General features: G+C 59.9%; 1 protein-coding gene across 1 annotated transcript; it reads right to left on the bottom strand.

Annotated features, from left to right (window-relative positions):
* Positions 1 to 658: 658 nt before the first annotated feature.
* On the bottom strand, positions 659 to 21,998 carry CCDC61 (coiled-coil domain containing 61). Its single transcript, XM_024110575.3, has 14 exons — positions 21,884 to 21,998; positions 17,682 to 17,870; positions 16,864 to 16,946; positions 16,370 to 16,533; positions 11,343 to 11,495; positions 10,408 to 10,624; positions 9,356 to 9,438; positions 7,028 to 7,275; positions 6,295 to 6,373; positions 5,618 to 5,742; positions 5,272 to 5,350; positions 4,272 to 4,338; positions 2,888 to 2,960; positions 659 to 2,270 (listed from the first exon to the last, which is right to left on the bottom strand). Exons 2-14 carry the CDS (start codon positions 17,827 to 17,829, stop codon positions 2,173 to 2,175), a joined length of 1,617 nt encoding a protein of 538 aa, XP_023966343.2. The 5' UTR covers positions 17,830 to 17,870; positions 21,884 to 21,998; the 3' UTR covers positions 659 to 2,172.
* Between the last annotated feature and the right edge of the window lie 532 nt (positions 21,999 to 22,530).

Genomic DNA, 22,530 nt, shown 5'->3' with positions numbered 1-22,530 from the left:
CGAGCTAGGGCAGAACTTGAGACGTGCTCAGTCATGATGGAGAGAATCCCCCTTCCCCCCGGAGGAATTGCTCCAATGGTTAATCACCCTCATTATTAAAAATGTCCCCTCGGAATTTGTCTTGTGTCAACTCCCATCATTGGATCCCATTTTGCCTTGGTCCGCTGGGTTGGAGCCGTCTACTCTCAGAAATCTTCTCCCCATGGAGTGCAGACAAACTGGGAAACCAAGTCACCTCCAAGTCCAACCCTTCCCTTGGCTAAACTAAATAGATCGAGCTTCTTGGGTGTCTCGCTAGGCGGCAGGTTTCTCAGTAACATGGAGCCACGATAGAGGATGGTGGTTCCAAGCCTGCATCCCTGTCACAAAACCACAGCCCCGGGGGCTGACTCCCACTCCCACAGGACAGGCTGAAGGCTCACTGTGCTTTGGGCTCCAAGCCTTTAACTTTCACTAGCCCTCACTAACCCTTTGCAGACGGTTAAGCAGAACGAGAACTAGCCTGCTGTGTGTCACATCCCCTCTACTGTTCCCAGCCGATGGCGATTCTCCTTTGGCTCAAGGGACGGAGCTTTGGTGGCATGAGCCAAGTTCCATCCCCCCCCCCCTCGCTGGCGCAGGGCAGAGCGGAGGCATGGGAGGGGATCAGCAGCCGGCAGGAAGTTAGAAAGGTTTATTTACAACAGGGATCATCACACAACACAGCAGAGAACAGCACGTGGGGGGATGGGGCGCACACAGGATCACAGCACAATCACCTGCCGCCCACCGGGGCACTGAGAGGAACCAGATACCGCTCAGGAGCCAGCACTGTGGATGCAGCTACTGGCTTGACCTTGGAGCGAAGGGACCAGATCCCATAGCAGACAGGGCTGCTGAGGGAGACTCTGGCCATGGGCCTTTTAGCTCTAACAGCTGAATGCCCAGTTGCTGAGCTGGTCGGAGGCTCCTCCAGGCCAATGAATCAGGCAGGGGGCTTAGAGCAGCTGAGGGACCAATGGCCAGGTCTCCCGAAGCCCCGTGTGCTGCCACAAAAGCAGATGAGGGGGAGCGCAGGGGACGCTCCCTCAGCCGCCGAGACGCGGGAGATTTCGCGCACCAGCGTTAAAAGTCGTTCAAGCCACTGGAACGGCCAGAGACTGAACAGTTCGCTCGTTTCACTGCCGTGTCCCTCCCGGGTGCTCTGACCAGGGGATCGAGCGCAGGGCAGCTGCCCACCCAGGCAGGCAAACTGGCCGCAAGGCATCCCGCCCCGGTGGGACGTGGTTAACTGGGAGCGGCTGGTGCAGGGAGAGGGCTTGGCAAGATCGGACCGTGCCACAGCTTCTGGGGTAGCCCCTGTCTCGAGCTGGCTTGGCCTCCGTGTTAAGAGGCTGCCCCCTCCCCACGGATCGCAGGATTCCAGCCTCCCAGGGGCTCTGCTGTGAGGTTGGAACAGCTGGGAAGCTGCCCGTGGGGGATGGTCAGGCGCCGAGGCTGCAGCTGTGAAGGGCTGAGATCCGCCCGGGGGTTTCAGCAGCCCAAGGGCGGGTCGAGGGGGCCCGGAGGATCCTCTCAGCCCAGCTCGGTGCTGTCGGCGTTGAGAGGCCAAGGCCGGCCCAGGCTGCTAAAACTGAGCTAAACAGGAGAGAGAAGGGGGGGGCTGGAAGAGGGTCCCATCAGCCTGTTGAGCTCAGAGTTCTCCATAGGACCCTCCACTCCACAGGCCCCCCCCCCCCTTCCCTGAGGGGTCAGAAATCCACAAGCCAAAGTGGGGCAGGCGCCCCCTAGCTGCCACCAATGTGAAGGGAGTCACTCCCAGGAGGAAATGTCCCATGATCCTTTGCTCCTGGGCACTTGGGTATAACTACAAAGCCACCTGCCTTCTGTCCAGCCCGTGGGGGTGGGGATTTCTGATGGGAACAAGCTAGGGGGGGAACTAAGATCTTGAGCCCCCTCTCCCAAAGCTCCACCTTGCTAATCTTCTATTGTCCAGCCTGGAGTAGAGCCCAGAGACAGCAGGGCAAAGAGTCCCTGTGGGGGAAGAGAGGTCTTGGCTCGGCCCCATGGGAGCGGCAGGGAGGGCTCCAAGGCCTGGTCGCTTGGCCCACCTCTCCAGGTCCCCCTGCGAGCAGCGTGGAGGGCTCCGAGCCTGGGCCACGTGCCAGCCCTCCCGCTCCCACACTCCGCTGGCTACGTCCTGGTGTCCAGGTTGTTCATGTACTCCTGCAGGGCCTGCAGCCGGGCGTCGATCTCGGACAGGTCGGCCGATGGCTCATCGTACAGGTTCTCTGTCGGAGGAGACGAGCATTTGTCGGCTGGGCCCTGCGATCGCCAGGCCAGTCCCGCACTCTAGTCCCCGGTCCCCGGGCCAGCCGGGACCACGAGCGCCACAGCCACAGGAGTGGGGAACTGCTCAATAGGGGACCTCTCTCCAGCCCTGTGAGCAGGATCAGAGGGCTCAAGGCCGGGCGGAGGGGAGCCAAGAATGGAGAGGGAACTTCTGAGGGAGGAGAGATTGGGGGGGAAGACAGGGCACGTGAGCAGGGATCGAAGAAACCATAATCTGCAGAGAACCTTGGACTGCTCCAGGAGGATTTGCCTGGTGCTGAAATGCAGCCACCTCTGGGGCGGAGCGTGGCAGCTGTTTATATCGGGGGTGAGAGTGAAAGTAGCTTGTGCAGCGAAGCTCCGGGGCAAATGGAATTTGGCAGCACACGGGGGTTAGGAGCCCGGCTCATGGGAAAAGGGCCAGAGGCCTCAGTAACCGTGGTGGGGACAAACTGAGTGACATGAGCCACCCAGATGACATGCCATGACAGGACACTAGGGTCAGCACTGACTGCAAGGGGAGAGCGCCCCCTGCTGGGCCCACACTGCAGCACAGCCCTCTTCCTAACCAGCTCACCTTTATCCGCTCGCTTGCTCGCGGTGGGGGTGCTGGCCAGGCGTTTCCTGCGCCCGGCATCCGCTCGAGGAGCCTGCAGGGAGAGGAGAAAGCTGCAGGGTCGTCTCCTCTGGGCTGCCCAGCTGGGTCCCCCCCCGGCCTGTCCCCGTCCCAGCCAGTGCCACTCTTCAGCCAGCAATTACCAGGGCTATCGGAGACGCTGACTGGGAGAGTCCTGTTCCCTGCTGACACATGTATTCCCAGGGTGCTGGGGAAACGGGACACCTGGGCTCTGGACCACAGCAAGTCAGCGGCAGAGGTGGGAACAGCCTCCAGCTGTCCTGGCTCCCAGCCCCCCTGCTCTAACCACTAGACCCCACTCCCCTCCCAGAGCTAGGGATAGAACCCAGGAGTCCTGGCCCCCTGCTCCAACCACTAGACCCCACTCCCCTCCCAGAGCTAGGGATAGAACCCAGGAGTCCTGGCCCCCTGCTCTAACCATGAGATCCTACTCCCCTCCCAGAGCTAGGGATAGAACCCAGGAGTCCTGGCCCCCTGATCTAACCATGCGACCCCACTCCGCTCCTAGAGCTGAGGATAGACCCCAGGAGTCCTGGCCCCCTGCTCTAACCATGAGATCCTACTCTCCTCCCAGAGCTAGGGATAGAACCCAGGAGTCCAGGCACCCAACCCCTGCTTTAACCACTAGGCCCCTCCCTCATCACAGCCCCTCCCCCTCCCCTCGGTCTCCATTTCCCAGACTCGCCCCGTGCTCTCTGACGTACTCCAGGTCATTTAGCACTGAAGGCAGAGGTGCTGCCTTGAGGACACTGGGTGGGGTGGGAGACCCCGGCGCACCCCACGGCCCCAGCCTCTCCCGGCCAGCGGTGACTTGGAGCACTGAGCCGGCTTCCTGCAGGAGGGGAAGGGAACCCTTTGTCTCCGCGTGGCCCCCCTCTGGCTGAAGCACCCCATGGAGCAGTGAGGAATCATGTCCCCAGCCAGTGGCTCTCAGCAGGGAGAGACCCAGGGGCTCCAGCATGAACTTTGCCCCCACAGAGAACAGGCCACGCCGGCCCCGGGGGCAGCCATCTTCGCCTGACGCACATGGGGATCTGGGGCAAGATGCCTGCTGCCCGGAGGGCCCCCCCGGCTGCAGCACGGCCCGTCCCCGATCCCCGGCTGCAGCACGGCCCGTCCCCGATCCCCGGCTGCAGCACGGCCCGTCCCCGATCCCCGGCTGCAGCACGGCCCGTCCCCGATCCCCGGCTGCAGCACGGCCCGTCCCCGATCCCCGGCTGCAGCACGGCCCGTCCCCGATCCCCGGCTGCAGCAGTCAGGGCCAGGCCCCGGCTAAACTCCCACCCAGGCTAGTTGAGAGGTGCCCTGACAAAGAACCACTTACCCCGCTGGGGCCGTTCCAGGAGGAAGAACTCAAGGGCTTCCTGCCTCGGGGGGCCCGCCGCCTGCCCCTGCCGGAGAGAGGGAACAAGACAGCGGTGATGGGGCAGCACTCCGCCAGTTAGTGCCCTGGAGGCTCGGATCCCTGCTCCCGTGGCTAGCAGGGGTGCGCTATGCTGGAGAGGCCAGGCACTTGTCCTGGGAGCCGTGCCGCTCAGACACCTCCCTATGCGGCACCAGGGCCCCACCGTGGCAGCTCCGGGGTAAGCCAGCTCCCGTGCCCCCAGGCGTCAATCTCCAGTCGCTGGCATCTCCGGAGTCCCCACAGCCACCAGTTCCCACCCCCCAGGAAGGCCTGGCGCACAGAGGACAGGCCCAGCTTCCAAGAGAGGCCTCCAACTGCGGGTGCCCACCCTCGGCGCCCCGAGCGTGGCGTGCACACCTGCCGAGTGGCCTGCGCTCTAACCGGAGGCAATGGGAGCTGTGGTTGCTCAACCCTCCAATAATCAGGCCCCAAATCAGAGATCACGTCTCAAAAGTTGGGTCAAAATGACTTGCCGAAGCAAGATAGAACCCAGGAGTTCTGGCTCCCAGCCCCCTGCTCTAACCACTAGATCCCACTCTCCTCTCAGAACCAGGGAGAGAACCCAGGCGTCCTGGCTCCCAGCCCCCTACTCTAACCACTAGATCCCACTCCCCTCCCAGAGCCAGGGAGAGAACCCAGGCGTCCTGGCTCTCAGCCCCCTGCTCTAACCACTAGATCCCACTCCCCTCCCAGAGCCAGGGAGAGAACCCAGGCGTCCTGGCTCCCAGCCCCCCTGCTCTAACCACTAGATCCCACTCCCCTCTCAGAACCAGGGAGAGAACCCAGGCGTCCTGACTCCCAGCCCCCTGTTCTAACCACTAGATCCCACTCCCCTCCCAGAGCCCGGGAGAGAACCCAGGCGTCCTGGCTCCCAGCCCCCCTGCTCTCCCATCCCAGTAGAAGATTGTGATTTCGTTACCTTAGGGGTACTGGCTCGGAGTAATCATCCGCCTCACTGCCCGAGCTTGCTGAAGAGCGCCGGCTGCGGAAGCTCTCCGCTGTGGGAGTGGGAGACAGTAAAGGGGAGCTCAGTCCTTGGGGGGGTCCCCAAACCAGCATCCCTGGCCCCCAAACCCTTCCACACACAAACCACCACACTCCTACAACGGGGAAGCACGGACTCTCCCAACACCTGCTCCAGCCATCAGCTGGTCCCCGGAGAAGGGATGGCCCAGGGGCTGGGGGACGTGGCCATGGGGCTCCCAGGCAGTGGCAAGCCCAGTGCAGTAACCCACCCCGGAGACATTCCCGGTCCCAGGACGTACCCGACGAGCTGCGTCCGTGACTCCTGCCCAGGCTGTCTCCGCTGAAGGCTGCCAGGCCCCGGGAGTTGGAGCGGCCCCAGCTGCCGGGCGGCGCATCACCCGCGCCCCGCCGGACCCGTCGCTGGCTGCGCCCAAGGGAAGAGGGTTATGCACAGAAGCAGGCATCTCGCGACCTGAAGATTCCTTGCCAAAACAGGCTGCCCGCCCCTGAAATGCAGCCACCTCTTGGGTGCAGCGCAGCAGCAGGCATGCAGCTCGTGGCAGGAAGGGAAGGGACACCACAGGGGGACCGGAGGGAAGCAGGGGACTGGGACCCTGAGGCTGACGCCCCCGCCCTTGCTAAACAGGCCAGGATCCTTAAATGGGCCTTGGGGCTCCAAGATCTCGGTGAGTTTCAGATACCATCTGGCGTTCCTGCCACTGGAGCCGTGTCAACGCCTCCTGATTAACCCTTGTGGCACCAACACCCTGCCCTCCCCAAGGATGGTGGAAGGGCTCAGATTCGGAGAGGGCGGGGGGGGGGGCAGTGCCCACCAGAGCGCTGGCAAAAGTCCGCTTCCCAGGCAGCACGGGGGCCACTGAACGTGGCGGCTAGAGGTGGAAACACGTGACCCCGTACATCCCCCAGGGACACCCTGATCTTCGGCAGTTCGGGGGGTGGGGGGCGGGGGACTTACTTTTTCAGTTCAGCCTCCTTCTGCTTCCGCTCTTTGGCCTTCACAAAGGCCGTGGGGTCGAAGCGCGGCGGCCGGGTGCCTGGGAAAGGGGAGACCGGCAGCGGGGTCAAGGGCGCGGGTTGCTGCTGCCACACCTGGGATCTGATCACCCCGCAGTGCAGGGTGAGGAAACAAGAGCCCTGGGGACAGATGGTCTCCATTCCCAGAATGGGCACAGCACGGGCAACGGCGGGGCGAGCCCCCCCCAACCCTCCTCAACACCATCCCCTCCCCATCTTGACGGGGCAAGACGGGAGTTTGGTCCCCCTGGTCTATTCAGCTGTCGGCCGAGGCTGCTGACCGGGGGCTGCCTGAGGTGGACCCCACCCCGGCTGGCTAGGAGCTGGGCTGAGGCCCCAGCCCCCAAATCTCATCTCACACTGAACACCAAGGCCCGGCACGCTGGGCATCACAGCGAGAACTGGCTCGGAACCAGCCACCTGGAGGAGAAGGGCTGGGTAGACCCTTCCCCGCCCCTCCAAACTGTTCAGGATTCAGCTGCAGGGACTGGAGTGGGGGGGAGGGGATTGCTACCTCCCCCACATCACTGCATGTGACCAAGGTTCTCACCTTGCCTGGAGACATCTCTGTCGGAGACAGGGCATTCCCACAGTGTTCAAGGCCAACCTAGGGTCCCCAGGCCCTGTGATCTGGGCAGGGGACCTGCCCAATGGCTCCTCTCCTACCCCCTCACCTGTGGGTGATGGTGACTGGCGAGGGAGGCGGGTCTGGCTCCCGCCGCGCCCTTCTCTGGACGTGGAACGTGGCCGGTTTGTCGGCCAGGCCCCGCCACGCTCCCGGGAGTTGGAGCGCTCCCCGGAGGTAGAGCGCCGCTCCGCTCGGGCCATGGCCGCAGCGCTGCTCCGGCCCGGGGCAGCGTGACTGAAGCCGCGGGAGGACGCCGCTCGGTTCTGAGGGGATGGGCCGGTGGGGGTCAAGCGCCTGGAAAAACAGGAGGGAGCAGTCAGTCCTGAACGTGAAGGACGTTCGGGTCATCCAATCTGGCCTCCTGCATCACACTGGCCACAGAATCCCCCCAGGTATCCCTGCATCCAGCCCAGATCTGACAGTCGCGCTAGAGCAGAGATGTCCACTGTCTCCAAGCCCCGGAGCACTCCCTATCCCCAACACAGGGTCAGTCGTTCCAATGGTCAATTCCCCTCCCCGTTAAACACTGGCGCCTTATTTCAAGCCTGAATCTGTCGAGCTTCAGCTCCAGCCATGGATCTTGTTTCTGCCTTTGTCTGCTGGACTGAAGAGCCTCCACTCTCAGAAAGTCCCCCTGTGCCACTGGTTCGCTGCTCTGTGCCGGCAGCTCTCGCCAGCCCTGACAAACTCACTGCACAGACCAGGTGATCTGTATTGAAATGGTGCCATGGGAGGTATCACGCACAAACTGGTAACGCGCTGGTCCTGAAAACCAGGGTGTGGTGGGGGCACGAAGGGTTATCAAAGTGCATTAGAACAACGTCCCGAAAATGTGTTTGGCAAGCAATGCGTAAGCCCAATCTGCCCTAAGACAAAGGAACGTGTATTTGCTTGTCTGACCAGCCTGGTGGCCGGGCAGAGGCAACACACGTTCATATACATATGAGGTAAACAAAGCTAACGAGCAGGGAGAAGACAGCCTGGCATCTATGTCCCAGCAGAGAAACGATGTCTGGGCTTATTCTGCGAAGAGCAGGTTCCCAAGGGTTACTGAGAGAACTTGGGCAGCCAGGCTGAAGGAAGACGGGTGAGAAAACTTCTTGAACAAAGGACTTTAGTTGCTTAAGTTAGACTGAAGTCTTAGAAGCGTATTTTTACTTCTGTTTCTTTGGAACCATTTGTGTCTTTGCCTTATACTTGGTATCACTTAAACCTGTGTCCTTGTCTTAATCCACCTGTTTTACTTTTCCCATAACCCAGCTCAGAGCTTGGATTGAAACAGGGTTTGTTAACCCCAGTAAGGTAACAAGCGGCTGTGTAAGGTTTTGTGAACATACCAGTAAGGAGGAAAGGGGGCGCTGCAGAGAGACGTCTCTTAGGAACCTGGGAATGGGGGTTCACTGGCAGAGCCCGGGTGAGTTTGCTGGCAGGGCAGACATGCCAGCGTGCCAGGGAGCAAACACAGTTTAGCAGCAGCAAAACTCCCACTTGCTGAGGCCAAGAGGGATAACACAGTAACTCACCGCTCTGGGAACCCCAGCGGCTTGTCATACCTGCCCAGGGAGGTGATGACAAACCGGGATCGCGTCACCTCTGAACCGTCTCGGGGCTAAACTAAACAGATCCAGGACCTTCCGTCTCATGCTCACAGGCCGGTTTCCCAGCCCTTGGCTCGTTCTCATGGCGCTTTCCGAATCCTGTCTAATTTTTGGATGTGCGGACACCAGAATGGGACCCGTGCTCCAGTGATGGGCTCTCTAATGCTGGATACAGACGTAGCACTGCCGCCCCACTCCTCCTCAACATCCCCCCGCTTATACCACCAAGGGTCACGCTCCCCGCTTAGCCCCAGCATCGCCCTGGGAGTTCCTGGTTAGCTGGTTCCCACCATGGCCCCTTGATGCTTTTCAGAGTGACTGCTTTCCAGGACACAATCCCCCAGCTCACAAGCGGGACCTACATTCTGTGTCCCTAGGTGCCATCAAAAAGATGCAGCCACCGGGACTGGCTCTGCCCTGCAGAAGCCCCACTGACCCTTCAAGACGGCCGTGGGTAAGGACTGATGTCACCATCCTCCTTCCCCTGTCCCCTACCAGGAGATCTCATGTTTCAGGACATATTACGATCCCTGCAGAGTGCGGGAAGGAATCTATCAACGTCACCCAATTAGCCAAGTGCATTATGGGGGTTTGAGCCTTCCTCTGTAGTATCAGTGATCTGCTAACACCAGGGGACCAGTATTTAAAGACCAATGGGCAAAACCTGGGATCGAGTGTCGACAGAGGGGCCAGGCTCCTTAGACAGGTGAATGAAAAGCATCTGCTTCAACCCCCCCACAGTCCTGATCCAGCCTAGAGCAGCTGGCGTCCCTCACCCTTTCTTGTATAAGGCCAGCTCGTTGGTCAGACTCTTCACTCGGACACGGAGGCTCCTCTCCGACGCTTTCACCTCCGCCAGCTGCAAGGAAGGGGAAGAAATCTCACTGCTTCAGCTGCTGGACATGCTCTGGAACGGGCCCAGGAAATCGACCCAGCAGACAGGCTTGCAGCCCAGCCGGACAATGGAATCTGGGCACGGCTATGTAACTGCCAGCAACATTCCCCTTCGCTTCCTGACCTGAACTGGGGTGCCATGGTGTTGTGTTAAACAGCTGCCACGTTCCACCCCAGAGGTGGCTGCATTTCAGGGGTGGGCAAGTGAGCCCTGTATAGAGAGCCAAGGGCTTTGGGATCTTCGGGGGTACGGTGCTATGGAAGATCTCAGGGTAATAATTATTACTAGGGCTGTCAAACGATTACAAAAATTAATCGCAGTTTTAATCCCACTGTTAAACAATAATAGGATACCACTTATTTAAATACCTGTGGATGTTTTCTACACTTTCAAATATATAGATTTCAGTTCCAACCCAGAATACAAAGTGTTCACTTGATATTATTTTTGACTACAAATATTTGCACTGTAAAAAAAATAACCGAGGCACCGAGAGGGGTAGCGACTCGCCTAAGGTCACGCAATCAGTCAGTGGCAGAGTCAGGTTTAGAACCCAGGAGCCCTAGCGCCCAGCCCCCCTGCTCTAACCCCACTTCCCTCCTGGAGCTGGAGCTAGGACGCAGGAGTCCTAATTCCCAGCCCCCCTGCTCTGACCACTAGACCCCACTCCCCTCCCATGCGGCTTCCACCAAGGTTTGTCTCTCCTTCAGATCTTCGCCTTTAGGAAGCTCTAGGTGAGGAATCTGGAGTCCTGACTTCTGGTCTATGGGGGGCCGGGCCGGAGGAAGAGAAAAGGGGTTGTCACACCAGGAGGCGTGTGGGGAGGCTGGTACACCAGCGCCAGGCTGGGCGTGGCTGTTACACCATCACCTGATGGGGAGGGAGAGGGGTTACACTGGTGCCAGGACCCAGCCGGGGGGTTCACTACCCCACCTCGTCAGCCAGCTGCCGGTTCTCCTGCAGGCGCTTGTTGGCCGCTCGCTGGTGCTTGCTTCGCTCCTTCAGCAGCTCCTCCTCCAGGCTCTGCACGATCTTCTTCAGGATCTTCACCTCCTTCCCGGCGCTGCTCTTGCTACAGAGTTTCAGCTCCTCCTGCAGCCCGAGCAGGGCCGACTCCACCTCCTGCTTCTCCTCCAGCACCCGGCCCAGCCTGGGGAGGCAGAGACACGCACAGGCAGGGCTTAGGGGGCGCAGTGGCAGAGACGGATGCAAGGGATCGGCACTGCCAGTAGGAGGCGCTGTGACACGACACTTACTGTATAGAGCGAATCCCCTTATGGCAGCAGACCTCAGAGCACTGGACAAACATTAATTCACACTTAGACTCGCCGGGATGAGACGATAAGCCCCGTTTTACAGAGGGGAAACTGAGTCACAGAGAGACGTGGTTTACTCCAGGTCACCCAATGAGTCAATGGCAGAGCCCAGAACAGAACCCAGGAGTCCTGGCTCCCAGGCCCTCTGTAGTAATACCCAGACCCCTCTCCTCCCTTGGCGTCAGTCTGAAGCATTGAGCTGGTATTCTTATACGGGAGGAGCAACAGCTCAGTGGTTTGAGCATTGGCCTGCTAAACCCAGGGTTGTGAGTTCAATCCTTGAGGGGGCCATTTAGGGATCTGGGGCAAAAAAAAAATAAAGCCGTCAGGGACAGTACTTGGTCCTGCTGAAGGCAGGGGACTGGACTCGATGACCTTTCAAGGTCCCGTCCAGCGCTACGAGATAGGTATATCTCCCTATATTTTTTATTTTAACTAGTGGATCGGCTGGGACAGCTCACTGCGCCCCAGGGGTAGGTGCTTGAGACAGCCTGGGGGGAGGAATCAGCTCAACGCCGAGGCTCCCGTCACCCAGCCCCGCCGCTCACTCACTCGTCCCGCAGCCGGCGGATCTCCGCGTCCCGGAAGTCCCTGCCTGGTTTGGCCTTCAGCCCGGCCAGCTCCTCCTTCAGCTCCCTGATGACCTTCTGCAGCGCTACAGGGTCTGGCTTGCCCACGTAGGGCAGCGGGAGGGGGTAGTGGATCCTGTAGAGAAGGAAGAGGCGGGGCAGCTGGAATCGGCACATGCCCTGAGGTTGCTACAGTCACATGGCTACGCAGCCCCCATATCACCCCTCCTCTCCGGTTAGATTAAGAGCTGGAATTCATTAGAGTAATAGCAGAAGGGACCCTTGTGATCTTCTAGTCTGACCCCCTGGATCACCCAGCCAGAGACCTGCCCGGAATTCATTCTGCTTTCAGCTCCAGCAGATCCCTCTGACAAACATCCAATCGGGATTGAAAATTGCCAGGGATGGAGACTCCACCATGACCCTTGCCGAGTTGTTCCAACGGCTAATTACTGTTCACGGTTTGAGCCTTATTTCCAGCCTGAATGTGTCTAGCTTCAGCTTCCAGCCACTGGATCGTGTAAGGCCTCTGTCCGCTACCCTGAAGAGTCCTGAGCAGATACTTGTTCCCCAGGTAGGTACTTAGAAGACCGGGATCAAGTCACCATTAACCTTCTCTTTGTTAGGCTAAGCAGACGGAGCTCCTGGAGTCTCTCTGTGACGAACTGGGACTGTTCTTGCTGGGGTGTGTGAATGCTGACAGGGGAGTGTGACTAGGATGGTCTGCATCGGGGGATGGGAGCCGGCCCAAGGGAACATACCTGAGCTTGTAACATGAGAACCCAGGAGGGGGTTGGAGGTCAGATGACTCCGGGGCCCGGGAAACTGAACAAAGGCTGTGGGAGGGGTCGCTGAAGGGGAGTGCTGGAAGCAGGCTGGAAGCAGGCTGGAAGGAGGCTGGAGAGATGGCTGGGAGGCAGAGATGGCTCTGACCCCCCAAAGGGGGGGGGGGGCTGGGATGCCCTGGGACCCCAAGCTGGACCTAACTGAGGGGGGCCCTGTTGTCTGTGCCTGCAAGACCTGTCTTGGACTGTGTTCCTGTCATCCAAATAAACCTTCTGCTTTACTGGCTGGCTGAGAGTCATGGTGAATCGCAGGAAGCCGGGGGTGCAGGGCCCTGAGTCCCCCAATACTCCGTGACAACTGGTGGCAGCGGTGGGATCTACTGCACCCCGTGGACGGCGCTTCCTGCAGTAAGTGACTGGGGAGCAGTAAAACGAAGGGGGATTGACGGGGACCAGGCGTGCTGAAGAGTGAGAGAGAGACGGTTATTACCCCTGGGAATGTGTGACCAGCGAGAAGGACTTTTGCAGTAACAGGGTCCCCCGGGGGGATCGCAGCGAGTGGTCCCAGGGGCGGAGGAGTCTGCAGCTCGACCCTGGCAGAGAGGTGGTGACCTCGAGAAGGGCTGGCACACTAGGGGTCCCCCTGGGAACTGTGGGGAGCTGTGAGCACACAGGCCGGTGAGTGGCCAGCAGGAAGATGTATGCCAAGCGGCTTAAGAGCGACCTGGTGGAGCTGTGCAAGCAGAGGCAGCTGCGAATTGGGAGGCTCACCAAAGAACAGCTCATTGCCCGGCTGGAGGCGGAAGATCGCGCGAATGAACTGATCCCTGTGTCTCAGGGAAGCAGCCTGGCAAATGCAGCGCAGGCACCAGTGTCTGTCCCAGCTGGGAGTGGTCAGCCGGCTGCTGAGGGCTTCCCGAGACCCCTCCTTCCTATGCCTAGGGGAAGGGTGGGGAGGAGCCCAGCAAATACCGAAGGCGCCGTGACCCCCCCGGCCAGCAGGGGGTCCCCCCGGCGAAGCCCGCCGGCCAGCAGAGGAGCCTCCCGGCGACGTTCGGCATCCGGGGAGCGGAATTGGCTGGAATGGGAGAAAGAGCTAAAACTGAGGGAGCTGGAGGATCGTGAACAACAGAGACAGCATGAACGGGAGGAGAAAGAGAGACAGCGTCAGCATGAACGGGAGGAGAAAGAGAGACAGCATCAGCGTGAACGGGAGGAGAATGAGAGACAGCGTCAGCATGAAGAGAGACAGAGACAGGAGAATGAGAGACAGCGTCAGCATGAACTGGAACTGGCGAGACTGAGGGGCAGCGAACCCCCGGCTGCGGTGAGTGAGGGGGGACCCAGGACTGCACGGAGCTTTGATAAGTGCATCATGGCCCCATACAAGGAGGGGGAGGACATGGATGACTTCCTGGAGGCCTTTGAGACGGCCTGCGAGCTGCACCGGGTTGATCCCGCGGACAGACTCCGGGTCCTTACCCCCTTACTGGACCCCAAATCTGTGGCATTGTACCGCCAACTGGGAGAGGCAGAGAAAGGGGACTACGAACTATTCAAAAAGGCCCTGCTACGTGAGTTTGGGCTGACTCCTGAGATGTACCGGGGAAGGTTCCGGAGTCAAGATAAAACCCCTGAGATCTCATATCTGCAACTAGCCGTCCGCATGGAAAGATACGCCAGCAAGTGGGCTGGTGGGGCCCAGACGAAGGAGGACCTGATTAAACTGCTGGTACTGGAGCAACTGTATGAGCGGTGCCCATCCGACCTGAGGCTGTGGTTGGTGGACAGAAAGCCAGAGAACCCGCGACACGCCGGGCAGCTGGCTGATGAGTTTGTAAAGAGCCGGTCAGGGGGTGGCAGGGAGGAGCCCCAAAGGAACAGGCCCGCCGTGATGCAGAGAGAGAGTCACCCTGGGACCTCCCAAAGAGGGAATATGGGGAATCCCCTCCCACGGGGAATGCCCAGCGTCAGGGACAACCGACCGGCTCGAGGGGACCCACAGGACATGAGCTGCTATTACTGCGGCCGAAGAGGCCACGTTCGGGCCCAGTGCCCCAAGCTCAAGGACAGACTGAGCAGACCGAACCCGCATAGGGTTAACTTGGTAGAGGCCCAGACGGACGAGGGGCAGGCTTCTCACGCAAGAGGGGCTGGCAGCTTATCAACTGCTCAAGAGAGAGAAGGGCCCCAGGCCAGCTCCTCTAGGGGGCTGGATGCCCCAGACTCAGGGTTTTTGGTTTATACGGTGGGCGCGGGGCTGTCCCTCCGGAGAGAGTACCTTGTTCCCCTGGAGGTGGATGGGAGGAAGGTCAATGGATACTGGGATACGGGCGCAGAGGTGACGCTGGCCCGGCCCGAGGTGGTGGCCCCAGATCAGGTGGTGCCCAACTCCTACCTGACCCTGACGGGGGTGGGCGGAACACCAGTCAAAGTGCCCGTGGCAAGGGTACACCTGAAGTGGGGGGCCAAGGAGGGCCCCAAGGATGTGGGGGTACACCCGTATCTGCCCACTGAGGTATTGATGGGGGGGGACCTGGAGAACTGGCCAAGCAACCCCCAAAAGGCACTGGTTGTGACCCGCAGTCAGAGCCGGCGAGGGGCCCTGCGCCCTGGCCTTGGGGGGGGTGCCTTGCCTGAGGCGCAGGACCCTAACCTGGTGGGGAGGGAACGCCCAGGGACGCGGCTCAGGGAGGCTGCAGCTTCGGACCCAGCGGGCGAGAAAGAGCAGGTGGCCATCCCTGTCCCAGCTGCTGAGTTCCAGGCCGAGTTACAGAGAGACCCCTCCTTGCGGAAGATAAGGGACCTGGCCGACCTCAATGCGGTACAGACCATGGAACGAGGTGGCCGGAAAAGGTTCCTGTGGGAGAAGGGGTTCCTGTACCGAGAATGGGCTCCCCCAGGGAAAATGGAGTCAGGGGGGATCAGGAGGCAGCTGGTGGTACCCCAGAAGTATCGCCGCCAGCTGCTGTGCCGGGCCCATGACATTCCCCTCTCAGGGCACCAGGGAACCTGGCGTACCCAGCAGAGGCTGCTACGGAGCTTTTACTGGCCTGGGGTCTTTGTTACTGTCCGACAGTACTGCGGATCCTGTGACCCCTGTCAGAGGGGGAGGAAGGCCTGGGACAAGGGGAAAAGAGCTTTAGGACCCTTGCCCAGCATAAAGGATCCTTTCCAGAGGGTGGCCAAGGTTAAAAGGGCGGCTCTAAACCAAGAGAGCCCAAAGCACAGACCTCCAGACTGGAGCGCTGGGAGAAGACCACAGCCCAGTTGGAACCCCAGAGGTATGGGGGTGGGAAAAGGGCACAGGCCGCATAAACCTTCCCACATGCGAACTGCGAGTGCCATCAAGCACCCCCGACCTAAGGGGGGGCGTGGAACTGGAGGGGCCTGGTGTAATTCTCACCAAGGAACTGGAGGGATGCGGGGGCATCCACGGGAACGGGGGTAGGTTCGAACTTCCCCGGGTCACTGGCTAAAGTGACCCTGCTCAGTTCGGTCTCGAAGGGGGGAGAGATGTGACGAACTGGGACTGTTCTTGCTGGGGTGTGTGAATGCTGACAGGGGAGTGTGACTAGGATGGTCTGCATCGGGGGATGGGAGCCGGCCCAAGGGAACATACCTGAGCTTGTAACATGAGAACCCAGGAGGGGGTTGGAGGTCAGATGACTCCGGGGCCCGGGAAACTGAACAAAGGCTGTGGGAGGGGTCGCTGAAGGGGAGTGCTGGAAGCAGGCTGGAAGCAGGCTGGAAGGAGGCTGGAGAGATGGCTGGGAGGCAGAGATGGCTCTGACCCCCCAAAGGGGGGGGGGGGGCTGGGATGCCCTGGGACCCCAAGCTGGACCTAACTGAGGGGGGCCCTGTTGTCTGTGCCTGCAAGACCTGTCTTGGACTGTGTTCCTGTCATCCAAATAAACCTTCTGCTTTACTGGCTGGCTGAGAGTCATGGTGAATCGCAGGAAGCCGGGGGTGCAGGGCCCTGAGTCCCCCAATACTCCGTGACACTCTCACTATAAGGCAGGGTTTCTAAGCCTTCAGTCATTCTTGTGGCTCTTCTCTGACCTCTCTCAACATCCTTCCTGAGTTGTGGACACCAGAGAGGGACACAGGATCCCAGCAGCGGTCGCTGCTAAATCCAGAGGGAAAATAACCTCTCTGCTCCTACGTAAGATCCCCGAGCTGCTGTTGTCTTCCTAGTCCAGCCCCTGCTCCGAGCTGCCCTTACCTGTCAAACTCGACGGAGTAGATGAGGATGAGGTAGCGCTTGGAACTCAGCAGCGAGGACTTGGAGGCGGAGGGCGCGTGCCTTGGACCCACCCCAATCTTCCGGCTCCTCAGCGCCTCTAGGTCAGTGTAGGTGAGGAGGTCCAAGGTGACCGACTCGCTGCTCTGCGGGGAGACGCGCTGACTCAGAGGGACGCACCAGCCCACCCCCTCCACAGTGAGGGAGGAGGTGATAGTGTGTGGCTGGCCACGGGGCTGCCCCTAAAGACTACAGCTCCCAGCATGCCACTCTGCACTAAAGCGAGTGACAGCAGTCCAGTGGGATGGAGCATCACATGCAGGGAACTGCCTGGCTGTTACGGCCAGCTCCATTTTTCCACAGAACAGGGGGGACCCTTGGGCTCCTAGCGAGCTGTCCAATGAGACTCATGGCAGCCCAGATCCCCTTCTGCCATTGCCAGGGGCATTGTTAGCTGTGAGCGCTGCAGGCCTCACCTGGCTCAGGGCAGACTCCAGCATGCTGCAGAAGATCCCAAACTGCTTGAAGTTCCCTGTCTTGTGAGTTAAATCTTCAATGACTGGGAGCAAACGAAACAGGGAGAGACGCTTGTCAGGCATGGTCAGGCTCAGCTCCCCCCAGGAGTCTGGGACTCCCAGCCCTCTGAGCGTATCACTGGACTGCACTTCTTCTGGGAACTGGAAGGAAACCCAAGAATCCTCGACACTCCCCTGCTCTATCCACTAGACCCCACTCCCTCTCAGAGCTGGGGATAGAACCCAGGAGTCCTGGCTCCCAAGCCTCTGTGCTAACCACTAGCCGCCACTCCCTTCCTGCAGCTGGGGATAGAACCCAGGTGTCCTGCATTCCCAGCCCCCCTGCTCTAACCACTAGCCGCCACTCCCTTCCTGCAGCTGGGGATAGAACCCAGGTGTCCTGCATTCCCAGCCCCCCTGCTCTAACCACTAGCCGCCACTCCCTTCCTGCAGCTGGGGATAGAACCCAGGTGTCCTGCATTCCCAGCCCCCCTGCTCTAACCACTAGCCGCCACTCCCTTCCTGCAGCTGGGGATAGAACCCAGGTGTCCTGCATTCCCAGCCCCCCTGCTCTAACCACTAGCTGCCACTCCCTTCCTGCAGCTGGGGATAGAACCCAGGTGTCCTGCATTCCCAGCCCCCCCTGCTCTAACCACTAGCTACGACACTCCTCCCGCAGCTGGGGATAGAACCCAGGAGTCCTGAACTCCCAGTCCCCTGTTGCTCCCTCCCACAGCTGCAGGAGGTGACCCACGTAATGGGGTTGGCAGGACACTCACAGGCGGCGTCAAACTCTCCTCTCCACTGATCGGTGGTGAGCCGGTCCTCCACTTCCACCTCCAGGACGCTCCCGGTCACGGTCATCCTCACAACGTGCTCTGTGCCGCGGAAGACGTAGTCAGCCTGAAGCCCCTGCAGCTTGGCCATGGTGAGCCCTCCGCGCTCTGGCCCTGCGTTCCCAGGCAACCCTGCAGCAGGAGATGGAGTTCACAGGAATTGGGATTGACACTAGGATGGCAGGGGGCGGTGGGGCGGGAATGAGAAGATGAGCAGAGTGAGGGGCGAGGCCCAAGGCTGGGGGTCAGGATTGAGGGGCATTGGCAATGTAGGGAGCCCTGGGCTGGGAGAGTAGGGGGGAATGTGGGTCAGGATTGAAGGCCACGGGAGAACTGTGTGTGGAGGGAGCCCAGGGCTTGGGGCACAGGTGGCTGCAGGTTGGGTCTGAGGGACACTGGCAGAGCTGGGGGCCGGGGGATAGCAGCGATTGAGTCAGGGAACAGGGTCGGGACTGAGGGGCAGCCCCCGTACAGCACCACACTACAAGTTATACTCCCCGGTGGGAACTGATCAGATTTCAGACCTAGCTGGGCCTGTTGAACACGTGTGCCTGTCTCCCTCCTCTGTTAGTTCAGGACTTGCTCCAGCACCCATGGCAGTGGAGAATTCCATCCCTCACATCCGCAGAGCGCTTTCCGCATAGGCTCGGCCTGTTCAGATAGCACACACGAGCCCCGGATTGTCCTGTCACTGGGCGTATGCGGCCTACTCCGCTAACGAGGTGACCGTGATCCTTGGAGGTGTAAGCAGGGGAACAGCAAGGTGTAGAGTCTCTAGGTGATGTCTTTGGCTTTAGTGAGACCAAAAGGATGCTCACAAATTGGAGAGGGTTCAGAAGAGAGCTGCTGGACTGTTTCCAGATCTGGGGAACCTGCCTCATAGCGAGAGATTAAGTGTCTACGCAGGGACACTCACCGAAATAGCTATTCTGGTGTAGTTATTTGAATATAAGTCTCCCCATCCACACTTTTATTCCAAAATACAAGGCATTACTCCAATATAGCTTAATCCACTCTTATTCCAGAATGCAAGTGTCCACATGGGGATTTATACCAAAGTCACTACTCCAGAATCAGTATTTCAGTAAGTTTCCAAGTGCAGACAAGCCCGAAGGAAGCTCGATCTATTCAATCCAAGATTGAGCGGTGGCTGGATCCCAGCCGTCGGCACCTCCAAGGGGAGGAGATCTCTGAGAGTGGGCCGCTCTTTAATCCAGTTGACAAAGGCAGCATGAGATCCGATGGCTGACGCTGGACGTATTCAGGCTAGAAATAAGGCACAATTTTTTAACAAGGAAATTAACTAATTACTGGGACAACGGACCCAGAGACAGGGGAGAGTCTCCATCACTTGGGGTCTTTTAACCAAGCGTGGGTATCTTCTTGAAAGATCTGTTGTAACTCACACCGAAATGGTGGGCTTGATACTGAGATTACTGGGGGTGTGATGCTCCAGCCGGGGCTCGGCAGGAGGTCACGCTGGATGAACAGAATGGTCCTTTCTGGCCATAAAATCCACAATTCTGTTTACTAGCAGGATGCACAGGCCAAGCCTATGAGCAGGTGCAGAGACAGCGTATATTAGAACCACGGTGCACATGCACTGGGGAGCAGAATTCCCTGATGGCGAGCGCTGTAGCACAGACAGGGCTCAGGTGTTTTTCTAACTGTGTTGTCTGACTGATTGTATTACAGCTCCCACCACTGGTCCTGCCTGGGAAGTGGCACCAATGGTACTGCAGCTCCCGTTAAGGGCAGTAGGGAAGGGACCTCGAGAGGTCATCTAGTCCAGTCCCCTGCCCGCATGGCAGGACTAAGTATTATCTCAACCATCCCTGACAGGTGTTTGTCCAACCTGCTCTTAAAAATCCCCAATGATGGAGATTCCACAATCTCCCTCGGCAATTTATTCCAGTGCTTAACCACCCTGCAACACAGCCTGGTGCAATTACACTGACGCAATGCTCTAGGGCAAAGGTTCTCAAACTGTGGTCCGCAAACTCCATTCAGGTGGTCCGTGGAAGTTCCCTCTACGGTGCGTGCCTGGGCGGCCGCACACAAGACAATGAAGGGCAAGGGAGAGACCTCTCTCCTTCCCAGCCCCAGCTCAGGGGCTGCTGTGGTGGGGGAGAGGGTGAGACCCCACTCCTTCCCAACCCCAGCTTGGAGACTGCCGTGGCAGGGGAGAGAGGGCACATCCATCGCACTAGAAAGGTAAGACTACCGATATTAAAATATGAGTTGTCTGCTTTTATTTGTAGAACAAAAAAACATTCATTATTAAGTCCAAAAAAGCGACAAAGAGTCCTGTGGCACCTTATAGACTAACCGAAGTATTGGAGCATAAGCTTTCCTGGGTGAATACCCCTATGATACTTTTATCCAAAGCACTTTACAACAGTTAGCTAACGGTACAAACAACATTTGGGAAGATCATTAAGTGCTCCACCGAGACCCTCAGCAATTTTCAAGTGGTCCGCGAAAAAAAAGTTTGAGAACCACTGCTCTAGGGCACAGGGAGTGGTTGGGTGCTTGCTGGGGCCGCTGTCCACTTGTGGGAGCAGCAGTGCTGATAGGTCTAAGCCAGAGGTGCTCAACGTTTTCCATACCAGAATCCACCCTCCCAGTACAGCAAGGGCCAGGGCTCCCAACCCCAGGCCGTCTTTGCTCCCAGGAGGACAAACAAGGGAGGAAGCTGTTTGCAGCTTCTCACAGCTGAGAACAGGCTGGCTGCATCTGAGCCAGGGGAGCCGTGATGGCTGCACCCACTCTCAAGGCCAGGTGCTTGCGTAGAGGAGGCCACCGCCCAACCACTGGGTGTTGAGGGAGGCAAATGCCACCATGGAAAGGGCAGAGCTGCTGCTCCGGGGCTGCCTCTTGGCTCCCACCAGCCCACAGAGGGGATCCGCCACGCAGCACTGTCCCCCACCTGTCAGACACACACACAGCTCCATCCTGACCCACGTGGCTGGAGGCCTGGCTCATTTCTTCGTGGGCGGGACTGGGAAGGTGAATGGAAGGCCAGGGTATACACAGGGGCTGAACAAGCCGTATGCTGGAGTCAGGATGTCTGTGCTAGCTAAGCTACGCAGGAGGTCCCTGGTGCGAGGGCCCATGGAAGAGATGAACCGGGAACGTTATACCTGGACAGAGCAGGCTGTCCGGCGCCCCAAAAGTAACCACGCTCACCCCGAAGCGCACGATGCCATGTATCGCTCTGAATGCCGGTGTGATCAGAGGTAGTAAAAATGTCGTATCAGGTGTAACTTTGGAGCACCCGCCACCCGCCCCCTACACTGGAGACTGATACGCTCAGCAGAGCTTTGCAGCAGGACGAATAAAGGCACCTGAGTTGGACCCAGTTCTTGGGGAACCCCAACAATGGCACACGTGGGGGCAGGTGGTCAAACCCCCCCACACCATCCTAAAAAACCACCCCCCCCAGCTGCCCCAAACCCCAGTACCACAGTGGGCAGAGCGGTGCTGGGTAAGGAACAGGGACTCTGGGGTGGGATGGGGGGTACTGGGGAGGGGACCCCCATGGCGGGGGGGGACAGGGAGGGAGCAGGAATGGGGGACCCCATGGGGCGGGATTTAGGGAAAGGGCAGCTGGGGGTCAGGAAGTAGCAACGCCCCCCGGCCCGGCCAGGGCATGGAAGGAAACTCCTGGGGAGGGGGGGATCCGGGGGTCACAGACCAGGAGGGAGGTCACGTGCCAGGGGGATCCCCCTGGGGGGAGGGAGCTCCGGGGGGTCACGTGCCAGGGATCCCCCTGGGGGGAGGGGGCTCCAGGGGGGTCACGTGCCAGGGGATCCCCCTGGGGGGAGGGGGCTTCAGGGGGTCACGTGCCAGGGGGATCCCCCTGGGGGGAGGGAGCTCCGGAGGGTCACGTGCCAGGGGATCCCCCTGGGGGGAGGGGGCTTCAGGGGGTCACGTGACAGGGGGATCCCCCTGGGGGGAGGGGGCTCCGGGGGTCACGTGACAGGGGATCCCCCTGGGGGGAGGGGACTCCAGGGGGTCACGTGCCAGGGGATCCCCGGGGGGAGGGGGCTGCAGGGGGTCACGTGCCAGGGGATCCCCTGGGGGGAGGGGGCTGCAGGGGGGTCGCTATGGGGGAGGGGCTGATACAGGCCCGGGTCACTCACCGCCTCGGCCGCCGGCTCAGACCCAACCGCCGCCTCCCCAGACAGGGCCCTGCCCCCCAGCGCCGCGCTCCGCTCCCATTGGCTGCCGACCAACCGCCGCCGGCGAGCCATTGGCTCGAAGCCTTTGTCTGTCGCAAGCGTGGCCCGCCTCCTCCGCCCAAGCCAGCGCGGCCATTGGTGTTCTAGGCCGTCCATCAACCGCCGGGCCGTAGTCCCGCCCCTCGCCGTCCAGCACTCAGAGTTGCCATTGGGTCCCCATTGGCTGCCAATCCCCCCCACAGCCTCGGCCACTCAGAACCCGCCTCTTTCATCCAGCCCAGCTCGATCATTGGCTGTTCTTCGCCGTCAATCCCCATGTAGCCCCGCCTTTTCGAGGGGAAGGGATGGGCATCCCGGGAGCCTGGAGCTGTAGCGCGAGGCCCTCTAGTGGCTGTTCGGCGCATTGCACCCGGAGTGGCCCTTGGAGCTCCAGGCGAGCGCTGTGGTGCGCAGGGTTGTGAGTTCGAGCTACACGAAGGGCCGCTCCTCTAAATCCCTGTCCTGACTCCCTGGGCTGGGCAGCAAAGCGGGATCAAAGCATCAGCCTCGGCGGCGCGATAGGGTAAGAGATGGCACCCCCAGCTAGCAAACCCCAGGGAGAAGGAGTT

Source organism: Chrysemys picta, chromosome 17 (assembly GCF_011386835.1).
Source record: "Chrysemys picta bellii isolate R12L10 chromosome 17, ASM1138683v2, whole genome shotgun sequence".
NCBI classification, from domain to species: domain Eukaryota; kingdom Metazoa; phylum Chordata; order Testudines; family Emydidae; genus Chrysemys; species Chrysemys picta.
Note: the sequence above shows the minus strand (reverse complement) of the source record. Positions and strands in the feature narration are given on the sequence as shown.

Coding starts and splice junctions, on each gene's coding strand:
- CCDC61 (XM_024110575.3), bottom strand. CDS start 17,829: ATGGCCAAGCTGCAGGGGCTTCAGGCTGACTACGTCTTCCGCGGCACA. Junction 7,276..9,355: donor CTGGCCTTATACAAGAAAGG/GTGAGGGACGCC, acceptor CTGTTTTTCCAG/GCGCTTGACCCCCACCGGCC. Junction 4,339..5,271: donor TCCGAGCCAGTACCCCTAAG/GTAACGAAATCA, acceptor TCTCTCCGGCAG/GGGCAGGCGGCGGGCCCCCC.